The sequence below is a fragment of the Thalia democratica genome, chromosome 7, assembly GCF_965202585.1.
Source record: "Thalia democratica chromosome 7, ktThaDemo2.hap1.1, whole genome shotgun sequence".
Lineage (NCBI taxonomy): Eukaryota > Metazoa > Chordata > Thaliacea > Salpida > Salpidae > Thalia > Thalia democratica.
In genome coordinates this window covers 55,558,959-55,573,683 of record NC_139171.1, presented here as the reverse complement: position 1 = coordinate 55,573,683, position 14,725 = coordinate 55,558,959, and the positions used below count along the sequence as shown (strand labels likewise).

Genomic DNA, 14,725 nt, shown 5'->3' with positions numbered 1-14,725 from the left:
ATAGTATAAAACGTCCAAAATACTAGTTTAGAATATTAGTTTCCAAAAACGTTTAACTTAAACCTATTAAAATTTTTATAATATAAAAAAGTTATTTAAAACAAAAATATTTTAAATTATAAGTAAAATAAGCTTGTTACATTATTATATATAAAGACTAGTTAAAAAGGATATGACTCCTTAAACATTAGTTTTATTCTGAAAAAGATATAACCGTTTATATTTTTGTGTAGTGAATTCACAAATGAACATTCTTAACAATTTTATTAAATTTCAGAAATTTTCAAGCAGATATAGCTCTTGAGATCTTTTTCGACTCAAAACATTTCTTCGGTCCATTCCTCCCGTTCAGTGTCAAAGACGGCAACTTTGCTCCTGTTGTACATGAAAACCAGTATTTTTTCACCAGCTGTAAACGCCCCGCGCACATTTTTGAAACCGACGTCCGCAAATGGACTTTTTACAACGGAGAATATGTCGCTAAACGCGACGTAGACCTCGCGCTCTTCGCTTCCTCCTCCAAACGCATACAACCTGCTGGCCACCTGGACAAGGCAGTGCCCGCTCCTGCCCTTGATCATTTTGGGCATGCCGGTCCACTCGTTTGAAACGTGGCAGTACGCCTCGTTGGTTCTCAATTTGATGGACGGGTGATCCAAGGTGCCGCCTGAAACCACCACCCTGCCTCGGAACGTGCAGCTCGCGGCACACTCCGGCGCCTCGTTCATCTTCGCGATGCTTTTCTTTTCAAGTGTCTCGGTGTCGAAGTAGAAGCAGCTTTTTGTTGGTGTTCTGATCTTTCCGCGGCTGCCCCCGATGAAATACACCCTGTCCATGAAAGCGCTTAGACTGTAGCTTTCTACTGAGTCCTTTATTGAACTGACCGGTTTCCACGTGTGCACAGCAAAATCGTTCTTTCTGGCGTTTATCGAACCTCCGCTTCTGTCGTTAAAAAACAAGTAGAACTGGTGTCGAACGTTGACCGCTTTGATATAGTGGCATTTGGGCAATTCTTTCAGCAATGTGACGTCGTCGAAGTTTTCCCCGTCGACTCTAAATACATTAGGATCAGTGGTATTTTTTCGGGTTTTATACCGCCGCAAACCAGAATGGAAAACTTGCTCAGACCGCAGCACCTGTCATTTTCTTTGTAGTTTGCTTTGTTAATTCGAACGTCCCTGACCACTTTAACGCATTCCTTGATATGCATAAACACGGAAATGGACCGCATGGAGCGAGATTTGCTGACTATTCCATTCAAAACTTCATCAGGTAATAATGAAATGCGGATTTTCACGAACAGTTTTTCAGCAACTTTTTCCTCTCGTCGTACCTGTGGCTCAACCATGCGTGCGCTGCCTCCATAACTTCCAACTCCGAGTCGACGTGCAGCTCGGTCCTGGACATAATTTTTTCTACAGATGAAAATTCCAGATGTAAAAAATTTTTGCTTTTTCTCACCGTCGCGAAATAGCTATAAACAAATCTGCTGGTTTGTCGCGCGACGTTGGCTAAGCTGAATACTGCTGCTAGTTGGTGGTGAGTTGCTACGTTTTGTAGATTGACTTCCGCTTTCATGAGTCTGGGAGTCATTGTTTTGTCTGTGAAATATTTTACCTATTTTAAGAGGTAAGATCACATTAGAGCCTTTACCGTGTCCATTTACTAAAAAAGTTAAGTTAAATAAATTTTCGTTTTTCAATAAAACTGTTGTGAAAAGATATGTAATAGCATTACTGTGATTAATGAGCATAACTTTGCTTTATTATCATTTTCCGAATAACAGCTGCATATTACTTACTTTTTTCATAATATATGTATAACAATCAAATTTAGTTGAATATTATACTTTTGTTGTTTTAAACCAGTTGTAACAAAATTATTTTGTGAGATTTTTAAATTGTTCTAGATTGACCTATTTTAATTCTAAACTTGAGTATACAAAAATAATTAGCATGGTATATAAGCCTACATTTCAAAATATTTGGTCTTCATATAGTTTCAAGTGTATTTTTAAATATCTAAGCATAAAATAGACTCAAAATAAAATCTTATTTCTAAATGAAAGCATATTTACTACTTAGCATGTAAAAATAATTAAAATTCCATGATTTTTAGTGATTTTCTTTGAAATTTTCTCAAATTCCAGGTCTTCCAGATTTTTTTAGCCTAAATTGTCATATTCTAGGTTTTTAAATAATTCCAGTTTTTCTTGCAATATTACAGAATGCAATATTTTTACAAATTTATCTTACCTTTTGTAAGCAGATTCTTCAACTTTTTCAGTTCATTTTGGTCGACACTTTTTAAAGCGTTTGTCTTACATTTTTTTGTAAATTTATAAACTTCAGGCTCTTTAGAAATGGAAAAGGTTTTTAGCAACAGATCAGTCTCACTTTCAAGCTTCAGTTTCTTTGCTTTAGATCCTTCAGAGTTCTTGTTGTTATTTGAACTCGCGACAAGAGAATTTTCTGGTTTTACCCGCATTATCAGTTGTAAAAAACAGCTGAAAATAAAAAGTTGATAAGTGTATTGTGTAACAATTCTTATAAAAGCTTAAGTATAATATTTTTATACTACGCACAATTTGCGTAGCGTGGATTTTTATTGCTAACAATGAAAAAAAAAACTTTTTATTTTTGTTAGATGAAGACTTTTTCTATCATAATAAATCGCTTATGTTACATTTGTTAAAATCTTCTTAAAAGTAAAAATAAATTAAAAAAAAAGAATTATTGAGGAAAATAGGTTTCTAAAAGAGTAAGTGAAAATTGATAATTAAACTATTTACAAGAATTTGAAAATAAAAATGCCATTAGTTAAAAGACTTAAAAATTGTTAGCTAACATAAGAGTATTATATTTTGAAGAGGCTCTACAGTATAAATTAAAAGTAGAACAAAACTTATATAAAACTAATTTTATTTAATTAAGAAATACAGCTAATATGATATTATATCTTTAAGTTTTACATTACTTTAAAAATATAGGATTGATACCAAACTCAGAGTATTTTTTTACTAAAATTTAACTTAACAAAAAAAAAAAGCCTAAACAGACTTAAAATAGAAAAGTATACAAACAAAGAAAGTTTTATGTACAAACTACAGTTTAGATAAAACTAGATCAGCTCTACAATTTTAAAAGAGTCAAATTTTATATATATATTAATAAATTTAAAACACAACTGTTATTTTTTTATTAAAAGATAAGAGATCTGATTATCTCATACAAGCTTAATTTTCTAAAAAAATTCTAGGATATATGTATACCTGAATATTTAAATTCACTAAAAGGTTATATGACAACAATTCAAACTTACCTTTCAATAAACAAAAAATATATATCTTTATGTCATAAATAATTATTAAACTACACCGTTTGGTCTTTTAAAATGTTATAGCAATTTTTATTAGAGTTAAAGAGTCATAAGTACAATTTTATTCACTATTTTTTATCTGATTCCTATTTAAGTAAGAAACTTATTTCTATACCACTTTACTGATAGATTACAAAACGTTTTTACTATTCAACTGGCTTAAATATTTATCAGCATAAAAGTGTAAATCTGGATTGGATTTTAAAAAATAAAAGTTTCTAATACCTTTTAATGTTTTAGTTTTGGCACTGCACACTAACAAACCTAAGAGAACAAAACTACACCTTAAATAAAGTAGGGTTTAAAATTTTGAATGAACATCTTCATTTAAACTTAAAAAAAATAAATTATTTTGAAATAAAATCTTGCTCAACTGAAAGAGAGTTAACCTTTGACTTCAACATTCAAATTTATAAATTTAGTTTTTTATTACTGATTTTACATTATTTGTTTCTAACACACAAAAACCACATTTATTTGTTGTAAAATAGAAAAAAAAATCTTAATTTATACTAAACTGGAATCCAGTATACGTTTATAAAAAATATTATAACAATATGAAAATATAAACTATAAATGTTTTTCATAATAACTTATTAGTAATATACTTATTTTTTTTGATATTTATTATTATTTTGCAGTTATGCTATAGAGCTTTACCTTAAACTCATTATCATAATACGTCCTTGTAAAAAGTGTATGCATTTTCATAAAATTTGATTGAAAATTTAAAGAAAAATCTTATTTACTCTGTCAACTTGAAAATAAAAACTCTCTTATGTTATTTCTAGACTATATTTAGTTTTTTTTTGTAGAAAACAATGAAGTATAATTACTAACATTTAAAAAAAACTAAAAATAACCATATAATAAATAACGATTGAGTTTGAAAGTTTTTAGTATATACTTTAATATCATTTTGGTAGTAAAAATTTTATTAATAAATCTCTTTACAATTCAACTAATGTTTATAATTCTGAAAACAAATGTTTTAAGTTCATTATTTTTGTTTCGTTAATACACATATACCATAAAAATTAAAGTATTTTCTTATTAGTTATTGATCATTAAATATATACATTTGTTAGCATATCATCTAAACTAAAAGAAAATAAGTTTGCTATCTTTTTGACAGCAAACTTTATGTTCTAAAGATATTATGTTTTGTACTGTTAGTGATACCATGGAATGTCATTACCAATAGACATTTTAGTTTTAAGATTTATAAGAAATTAAAACGTTACTTCTGTTTATTATTGAATCAACAAACAATATTCAATTTTGAAAGTTTCAATGTTGTCAAACTTTTAAAAACGTGTTTTAGACGATAAAATAATTATATTCTTAGATTTAAAACTAGTTTATAGTTGTAGGTTTAGAAACCATTTAAACTGTTAAAAACAATCTTTATAAAATAAAAGTTATGTCTTTTTGATTTTATTTATTTTTGTTAAAGAGACTAAGCAGTAAATCTAGAATAATAGTTTATTGATAGCAAACATTAATACTTAAAAAAAAACTAACAATTGATACGATGTTTGTACATTGTGTAGTCAGATTTACTCCATAAAAAATAACAATAACTAATTTATACTTAAAACTTTTTTATTAGTTAATTGTAATTTTTTGTACAAATAAATAGTTAAGGTAACACAATTATCGTTTAAAGGTTTTTATAATCTAGTGAACTATTTCTAATTTTATGTGAACACATTTAACCACATTTATTTACATGTAACGTGAATACATAATATATTTGGAAACAGAGCGACAACTGCTTATTATAGTTAAAGAACACACTAGGCCAAAAAGTATAGCATTATTTTCTTATATCGAACAATTTATACTTTTTTTTAGTGTTTTGATGTTGAGCAGTTGAGTCAATATAACTAAAAAACTCAAACTAAGTTATTTAACTAGGTCTTTGTAAATGATCTTGAATTAAACTTAACGGTTTTAATAGTCCATTTTTATTCTGATTAGCTGTTTAGCTTTTATTGTCAATATGATAATTTTTCTACTGATTTTTTTAAAAGTTTTTTAGTATTTTTTGACTGTTTAGTTTATTAGGTATTTATTTTATTTTGTGTAGGAAACTAATTAGTTTTTGAAAGCCATGCTCTAACAATTTGTAAGGGAAAAGCGTTGTTATTTATTAACTGCTTTCAAAATGTTAAATATCTTAACACGAAACTGGTCTTTTAAATTTACAATTTTCTTTATTTCATTTGTATTAATTTTAACAATATCTTTCAACTTAAGATGTCGTATACTTGAAATCAACATAAACAGAACATGAAAATCTTAAAGGTTTATGTACTAATTTGACATCTTTGATCATTACTAAAAATAAAAAGACACGAACACAAAGATAATGCTTTATTGTTATAAAGTAATAAAAAAAATGTTTTTTTTAACAGTAATCAAAAGAAAATTTCAATATCTTAAACAATAAATTAACCACAAAACTATCAAAAACTTATTTTAAGTAATTTTTAATGTATTTACTTTTTATATGTAAAAACATATAGTAAATGTTGTATTATAACTTGCATTTAAGTACCATTGTACAAAATGTATAACTAAAATAAATACCAAAAAAATTAATATCTAGTTTGTCTTATTTAAAATTACTACGTAATTAATACTGTTAACAGTTCTTATATGTAACTAAAGTGGCGATTCTTTTTTTTTTCATTAACCTTTATCTTAGATATATTTCAATAAAATATATTTATTTAAAGGTTTCAAAACTGTTCTCTAAAGATCCATTTTTGAATTTATTTTTAAGTTAAGTTTAACTTAGTTTAATTCGTCGGTGCTTTTTAATAACCGAATTTTATAAAAGTTATTAACAAAAAAAAATGACAGTAATTTAGAGTAAAGTATCCTCTAAGCTGAAACAAATAATGTCAAAAGAAATTTCAAACTATTTTAATTCTTTTGAGTTTCTAAGTCAAGGGCAATATGATTAAGTTTATAAAGTATAAACCATATTAGTTTTAAGTTTAATAAATTCAACTTATTCAAAAACAATCACCTTCAATATGAACTGTAGTTTGTTAACAATTAGACTTAAGGATGTAATAACTTATTGAAATAGTTTACATATACAGCTTAAAATTTTTATAATTAATATATTACTTTATCAAGTATATTACAGAACTAATAAAAGTTATAAACAAATTTCAAAGCTTTGAAACTTCTAGTTAATTTATACTTAATAATGACAAAACTGTTTACAATTTTCTTAATCAATTAAGTAAACTTATTCATGAAACAGTACTTACTATGTTAAGCAATGAGATTCTGATTTAAAACTTGTTTAAAGTAAAAATATGTATATATTTTTTTTTTTAGTTCCTAAAAACTCCTTTTATTTATTTAGCTTTATTTGAGCTTTAATAAGTACCATCTAAACTAAGAACCACTAAACATATTTTAAGTACTCAAAAAAACCTTAATTTATATAGGTGCAGTTGTATTAAACAGTCGGAAACATGAATAAAGCGCCACCTAAAACTTCAGGCAAGAAACAGAAAGGTAAAAGGACTTTAAAGAAAACTTCCAGTAAGCAGTTGCATAAAGACACTGGAAACAACGCTAACCAGCAAAATATTCAACTGATGCAGCAAAACCAAGCGGCTAAATTTCAACCTCTCAATAATTCTCAACAAAGTCTACCTCAAAATCATTTCCAGCAGAACCAAGCAACGATCGTTCCTCAGCAGAACATCCAAACTAACTATGCTCATAGAAATTTAAAAGCAGCAGTAAACCAACAACACCAATCTAGCAACCAAGGAAGTCAGCATTATCCAACAGTTACTGCTCAACAAGGTAGTTATGTCAGTCAAATTCCTACTCAAAATCTAACGCAACTAATATTCCAAACGAATGTTGAACAAGGAGATAGACTTTTAATGGGAGCAATAAAAGACAACAATGGTACACGCGTTAAGGAGGTTAACGTTAACAGTGCAATGAAATGCTTTTTAAATTTGTCATACCGTATTGTAACAGTTTCTCAAGAAAAAAAAGACTTTTTCTTCGAAAACAGGTACTTGCTTCAGCTGATTTATCCTAGCGGCTATACGGAAGATGTCAGCGAGATACTTGTTGGGTTCTGTTACAAAGCTTTCCCGGTAATGGGAATACAAGAAATAGTTTGTCCGCACTGCGCGCATGCCGCTGGGTGCAGTTGTGCAGGTTGCAAAATGGAAAACAACAGTGTGTCTCCAATACCAAAGTACAACCTTAATAGACTTGAACAGGATTCAGCTGATTTTAAGTTTGTTGACATGGCAATCACAAGCACTAAGTTAACAGACCTACCAATTGTTATGAGTTTGCTGAAAGCGTTTAGGTTGACAACGGAGTTTCAAGGAGCTTTCACAGATTTTGCAGACAGTAGGTTGTTTTTCTACGGTTGTTCAGAAAAAATGGCTATGCATATAGTAGAGTCGGGGTTTAGAATTTGTGATTTTGGAAACAATTCTCAGTGTGGAAACGGCTGTTATTTATATCCAAGCTCTTCAGCTGCTGCTCTTCAAGCCGCAGGTCATTCTAGAGTTTATGGCACTCATACAACGGCTCAGTACATCTTTATTTGCGAGGTCCGGAAGTTTGAGAGCCGAGCTGAAGCTCAGAAGTTTGGCGCATCAATCAATTTTTCCACTATTAATCACTACCATGGAAGGCTCACTTTTGATAGAAGTAGAGATCTTTCTAGTCCTGACCGCATTCCAATTTCCTGCAGTTTGAAACCAAGGGTTGTTGAAGCTTTAGACAACCTATTGTTTACTGATCTAATCGTTGTAAGGCATGATGAAGCCATCAGACCTGTGTACCTGGCTAAGGTTTTGACAAATGAATATATGTTTGAAGGTCTCGGATGTGTAAGATGTACAAACTAATGTTTATAAAGTAAAAGTTTTCTTTTAGTAAATTTAAACGTATTTCATAGTTTATGATTCAAGCTCTGACTGTTTTTATAACTTGTTTTGTTAAGCTGTTAGTTTTCTGATATTGAATTTTATTATAAAATTTGATTAAGGTAACGTCTCTAAACATTGTAATACAGTTTTATAAATGTTGTTGTACTTTTTTTCGTTATTAACTTTTCTCTTTGTTTTATGTATACTAGTGTTCAACCTGTTTTTAATCGAACGATCAATAAACTTAAAAAATTCGTTATTTGAATTTTTATTACCTATTTAAACGTTTAGTAATGATTATTGACTTAGTTTATCTACATTTAGGTTCCAATTCAGAGTTGCATAAAAGATAAGTAATAACGAGCTATAACGATATAGTTAACTCTCATTTAAGTTCTCTAGTTTTAAGTAATAGATAAAACTAAGCTTGCTAACTCTGAAGCTTTTTATCATTACCGGGTTTATTTCCAGCAAAGTGACAATTTATTTTCAATAAAACCTTCATAGTACTTAATCTTCCTTAAATCAAGTTGTACAGCCTCTTCATTTTTGATATCCATTATATCTTTGTTTCAAAACTTCCTTTTTAATACAAAACGATAATACTAAACGCTTGATGCTCTTACTTGAAATAAAAACAATAAAACCGTTTCTCAGATACTCGCAATTAAGGTATTGATCAAAATACAAGACTGAAAATATGCAAACAAAAGAATTTTTAAAAACACAAAAAAAAAACTAATAAAAGTGTCGACCTAAAGTATGCTTCTATAAATTGGTATATTAATAAAATATTTGATGTTTTTTATTCAAATAACGTTGTATACAAAGGTTTATTACCATTAACTGGAAATGATAATCTGAAATACAATCTAAAGCAGGAATCGGCAAATTGCATATAAATAAACAAATGAATGTAATATGTGCAGTACTATTATACTAACTGAGTATTTTTCCATTAATTAAAAACATTTAACTATTGTTATAAAACATTTGATAAATATATGACTTTAAAATTTTTTAGTACATAATGAAAATTTCTTTATGCACGTTACCATTTGTTTTTTTATAACTTTATTTTGCAAGATAAAAATATAAAGTTTTGATTTCAATGTTGAAACTGAGTAACAATTTTAATTTAACTTAAACTTGTTGTAAATGAATAATGATAAAAACTTTGATAGTGTTAAAATAAAAAGGTTGTTAAAAGTTTAACATGTATTAATACTTTTCTATTTTGGTTAAAAACTATAGTTAAACTTTATATATGTAACTGGTAGTTTAACCTTTTTCATTCGTGTTATAACACAAACATGAAACGACATACTATTATTTTTGTTTTTTTCAAAATTCGTAAATCTTTTAAAGAAAATATTTTTCAAGGAAGACATTAAATTTAAGATTTCTTTTAGTGTTTCAGGTTAAAATTTTAATGTTATAAAATAAATTTCTATTGGGAATTTACTTCCAGTTATTATTTTTATAACAAATTTTCTATTCTAAGCAAATTTATCAGAATCCTAATAATGCTATGCGATCAAAGCACAATGAACCTGAGAAGCGTTAGTTTGTTAAAAAAACGAAAGTGAAACATAAAATTGCTTTTTACACAATCGTTAACTAAAATGGCCTAGTTTGAAGAAAATTGCTTCTATGGGAAGGTTGTCACAAAATTACTCGAGCATGTTAATTTAGTTTAAAATAAATAGACAGTTGATTGATATTCAAAATTTCTGTTTTCTGGATTTCCGGTAATCCTTTTTATTTTGCTTAACTTATTACAATTTTCAAATTAAATTGTTTAAATTTGCTAATATAATTAAACATGATAACTCGATACAACCACTAAAACTTAATACATCGTATGATTTATGTTTAAATATCTCTACAATTATCTATAGGTTGTAGATATTATTATTTATCTAAAACTAAATTAGTAGTTAGGTGTTTTTTTTGTTTTTTATACAGTTTGAAATTTTAAATTAATAATTGAAGTAGTTATCGTAACAAATATGAAATTATTATAAACAGTTCGAATAAGCATAAGTTATCACTTAAAAAGTCATATGTGGTTTAAAATAGCAACTTCAAAGTTATCCAATAAGTTCTTTGTTAACAAAAGCTGTTAATGATGAATAATTGTCTTTTCATTGAGTAAGTACAGCAACTTTAAAGCACTTACTGTTGTTTTAGTTTGACGTGTTTAGAAGTTTAATTTTAATTTAAAATATTATCTATGGTTTTAATACAATCTAAATATGCACTATCAAAATAAACAACTAAATATTTGACCTTGTTTCAATGAAAAAGTACTTGCTTAAGTTTAAGTATTAAAAAAAATGGTTATACATATTGTAGTTATTTATTATTAAATGTTACGTGAAGTACGACTTCAACTCAACAAAAACAAATTATTACTTTGTTATTCTAGTTCTGGCAAAGAAAAAAGATAGAAAAGACCAATGTAAAAAGATTTTTAGAACAATTCAGTTAGTTTTAAGACCTTAAGAATATTCTAATTAAATTGTAATATTAAAAAACAAATTCACTTAAATGATGATCTTTTTAGTTTTTCTATTAATAAAAATCAAGTATATAAATAATTTTTGTTTTAAAGTGTACCTAAACATAAATATAAAAGATGTAGTTTAAAAAAGCACACACAATTTAACTTATATTGAAAAATAAACCTTTTTTAAGTGTTTAGTATAAACAAGACTTTATATAATAAATACAAAAATAATTTGCCAGGAAGTTCTTCATCTTTTCGGAAACTTACACTGTAAGTTATCCTTAATTTTCTTTCTGAGTTTCCTTATTTTGCAATAGTAAAACTTATATTAATTTTAGTTTATAGGATAGTCGAATTTAAATTTAGATTTTATTATGACATAAGTACTATTATAGGAAGGTTTTTGAACGTTTTTATATATCATTTCTAACTTAATGTCAGTAGGTTATTCATTTTGTTTTGTATTTTATTACTCAAAGCTTTTCAAAACTATACGAGTTTCATTCTCAAGTGATAATTTTTTAATTAAATTTGAAAAAATTTTTGAAATGTAAACCGTTTAAAAATTAACTTTAAATTATGACGTATGAATAAATTCAAATAAACACAAAATTTATAAATTTAGCAACTAAAACTAAGTTAAAGGCATGTTTGTTAACAGATTGTTAATAATTTTGCTTTTCCATTTATTGCATAATTGGACATCCTTTATAAGTTTTGTACTTGGTCAATTATCTTTTATTGAGTATAATAGAAAGCTTCGATGGTTTTAATGTATTTAAAACAAAAATATTATAAAATTAATAAATGTAAACTAGACCATTTTAACAATTTTAAATGAAACAAAAAAACTTTTTTTTTCCTTATTTTTCTAAAATTTACTTTTTTTTTACTGTTTCTATTTTTTTCCAACATAAAAAAGAAGGTACTTTTCAAACCATTTATATACAAATATAAATTTAAAATAGAATTTTTTTTTGATTTAGTAGTCTTAAATCTAAAGTTTAAGGATGTGAAGAAATAACTAAAGCTTTAAATTTCAACAAAAATATATTTGACGTTTTCAAACTTATTGCTTTAGTTTGAAAGTATTTTTACTTGTTAAACTGTATATATCAATTTTATGTTTTAAAGAAAAATTTTAGGCATATTTTTACTTTTTAACTATACTTCAGTCAATTATTAAATCAATTTAGTAAAAGAAATAGTTATAAAAATTTTGACCTAAACTGGTATACTTATTATCTACACTATAGATCTTCAAGCTGGTCAAAATTTATGCACAATAAACAGCAAAAAAAAAAGGATCGCATTATTGATTTATTACGCTGCTAGTAGTACGACAGCTCTTTTAACTATTTAATACTCCAGATTGTTTTATGTAAAGTTGATAAATCCTCAACCTATGAACATCAGAGAAAAACCTAAGAATAACCTTCAAATATCCGGTAATTACGCTTAACACCTTTCTTTTATTACTTTAAGTACAAACCGCTTAGAAAAATTTGGAGTTTAAAATTTTTTTGTAAATTTTATCCCACAATTAAGATCGTGCACATTTTAAATTTATACAGAACATACAAGCTACTTTCCCCTTCAGTTTTTATATTGATAATTTAATTAGAACCTGTGTAAAAATCGATGAGTTTTATAGAACCCCTAAAAACTTAGTATGTGTGATCCCAAAACAAAGTGAGATACTTATTGCTTAAGTGTCAACCTTTTATTTGGTACTTTTTTATTTAAGTTAACTTACAATTTTACCATATAATTAACTATTTATAGTTACATAAACAATAAAACCAAATCAAAAATAACATTTATTGCCTAAAACAAGCTTACGTCTAAACTTTAGAGTATTTCAACCAAAATTAAAACTACTTTAGTGTAAATTCTTTAATTATTATTTCTCTTTTTCTTTGCTTGTCTGTCCAACATCACGCGTTTCCTTTTTGGATTTGCCATTATTTGTGGAACCAGCTGAAATTTTTAAGGATATTACAATTAAACTAGCTCAATTTACTAAACTTTTATTACAATCAGTAAGTTTGTCTATAAAGTACCTTAGGTCAGGGGTGATAGAGTTGTAGAAAAAAAGTTCTGAATAGTATATAAAATGTATTTTTAGTTATCTAAAAAGTCATCCTTGAGTATTTATGTGACGACTTGCTTGTATAAATCTAGCAACTATTCCTTAAACATGAATAAAATAAAAATGTTTAGATTTAATGTTATCAATAGTTATCAATGTATGACTGCTATAAAAGTCAAGTTCTTGTTTACACCAAACTTATAAAACTAGATCAGAGTCATATTAAAATTTATATATTTTATACTATATGTATTTTCTTGTTATTTAATCAGTATAACTCAAAACAGATATTGAAAAGTTATAGCTTTCTGAGCTCTATCTAAGCTAACATTTGCCTAATTGTTTAATTTTAGCACAAGAACAAACAATATAAAAGAAGCAGTTCATTCCCTTTTCTTTTTTAATTTTATTTGTTTATGACTAAACTATATTGATCAATTTAAGTCTGTTTTGTCTTAAGTCGTTCTAGTGAGTTTTTTCTTGCAAATTAAAACTTAACAGAAGTTAAAGTTAACAGTATTTTTTACTTTGCCAGTAAGGAGATTGTTTCTCTAAATCTGACTTGACCCTTACATAAAACTTCTTAAACCTAGCTTAAAATAATAATAACTTTTAGTAATGTGATGCAGTAAAGTCCTACTTCGACTATTTGTCATTACTTGTTTCAGAAGATATTTTAATGCAGTTTTTCAAAATTATGTTTAAATAATACTTGTGTTGCCATCACCAACGGAGTTGAGATATTTTGCATTAAAAGACACTTTTGCAAGAAAATTTATCTAGTTTGTACTGGACCTTTCTAAAACTATAAAAAAACATGAGAGTTTTTCGAAAAAAGTTTTGTTAAAAGTTCATTTTACGTATTTACAAAAATAACTTAAATAACAAACTTTTGTTGGAGACATGTAGTTTCCATCGCTGGCAAACGCGAACCCGCTGGAGCAAGCTTCAGGAAGATCGACTCCGTCGTGCCACTGATCTGTATCCAAGTTGTAAACTTCTACAGAATTTGTCACTTCGTCCTCAAAATCTATTTGGTTCTCCCCTCCCAACACGTACACGAGGTTGCCCACCCTGCACACTCCGAAGTTCCACCGCTTCCTCTTCATCGGCGCCACCAGAGTGAACTCGTTCGTCCGTGGCGAGTACATTTCCACGCTGTTGAGCTCATATGAGCATTCGTTCCACCCGCCGAAGACGAACAACTTGTTCTCGTACACGACCGCTTTGGCGCTGTCTCTTTTAACCTTCATTCTGACGGGCGAAGTGATCTGGCTGTTTGAAACCGGGTCGAATATCGTGACGGTGTCCAAGCTTTCATAGTTGCTTAGATCGTGCTGGACCTCGCCTCCTATGAGCCACACTTGGTTGAGGTACTCCACCGCTGCAAATTTGTTGTGGCTCACTTTCAACCCGACGGTCCTCCACTTTTTGTTGACCGGACTGTACAGCCTGCTTTCGCCGTGGTCGTTCACCATAAAAATTTGGTTTCTGAAAACGCAGGCGCAAAAAGATACACCAATTTTGTCAGATTCAAATTGGTGAAATGCTTTTCTTTCTGACTGACACAATACTCCTTGACCTAAGTTTGAACTCTTTCCCATTATATAATACTCCTCATTGATTTTGAAAAAACCTTTTACATTATGTAATGGCGAGTTACTGACATGAACCCATTTCTTTTCTTTTACTATATATTCCAGGATTAAAAAATTACCATCCCCATATGCATTGACAACGATTGACTTTACTTGTTCTTTATCTATAAATTTTAAATTTAGATAAATAACAGCTACAAGGTATTTT

General features: G+C 27.9%; 2 protein-coding genes across 2 annotated transcripts; both read right to left on the bottom strand.

The window, feature by feature from the left end:
* Nucleotides 1–317: 317 nt before the first annotated feature.
* LOC145841646 (kelch-like protein 25) lies at nucleotides 318–2,487 on the bottom strand. Its single transcript, XM_082948998.1, has 4 exons — nucleotides 2,397–2,487; nucleotides 1,302–1,601; nucleotides 1,119–1,248; nucleotides 318–1,053 (listed from the first exon to the last, which is right to left on the bottom strand). The coding sequence occupies exons 1-4, from the start codon at nucleotides 2,485–2,487 to the stop codon at nucleotides 318–320; spliced, it is 1,257 nt and encodes a 418-aa protein (XP_082805124.1).
* A 10,236-nt stretch (nucleotides 2,488–12,723) lies between these two features.
* Nucleotides 12,724–14,523, bottom strand: LOC145841645 (kelch-like protein 41b). The gene is made up of 2 exons (XM_082948997.1): nucleotides 13,810–14,523; nucleotides 12,724–12,807 (listed from the first exon to the last, which is right to left on the bottom strand). Exons 1-2 carry the CDS (start codon nucleotides 14,521–14,523, stop codon nucleotides 12,724–12,726), a joined length of 798 nt encoding a protein of 265 aa, XP_082805123.1.
* Between the last annotated feature and the right edge of the window lie 202 nt (nucleotides 14,524–14,725).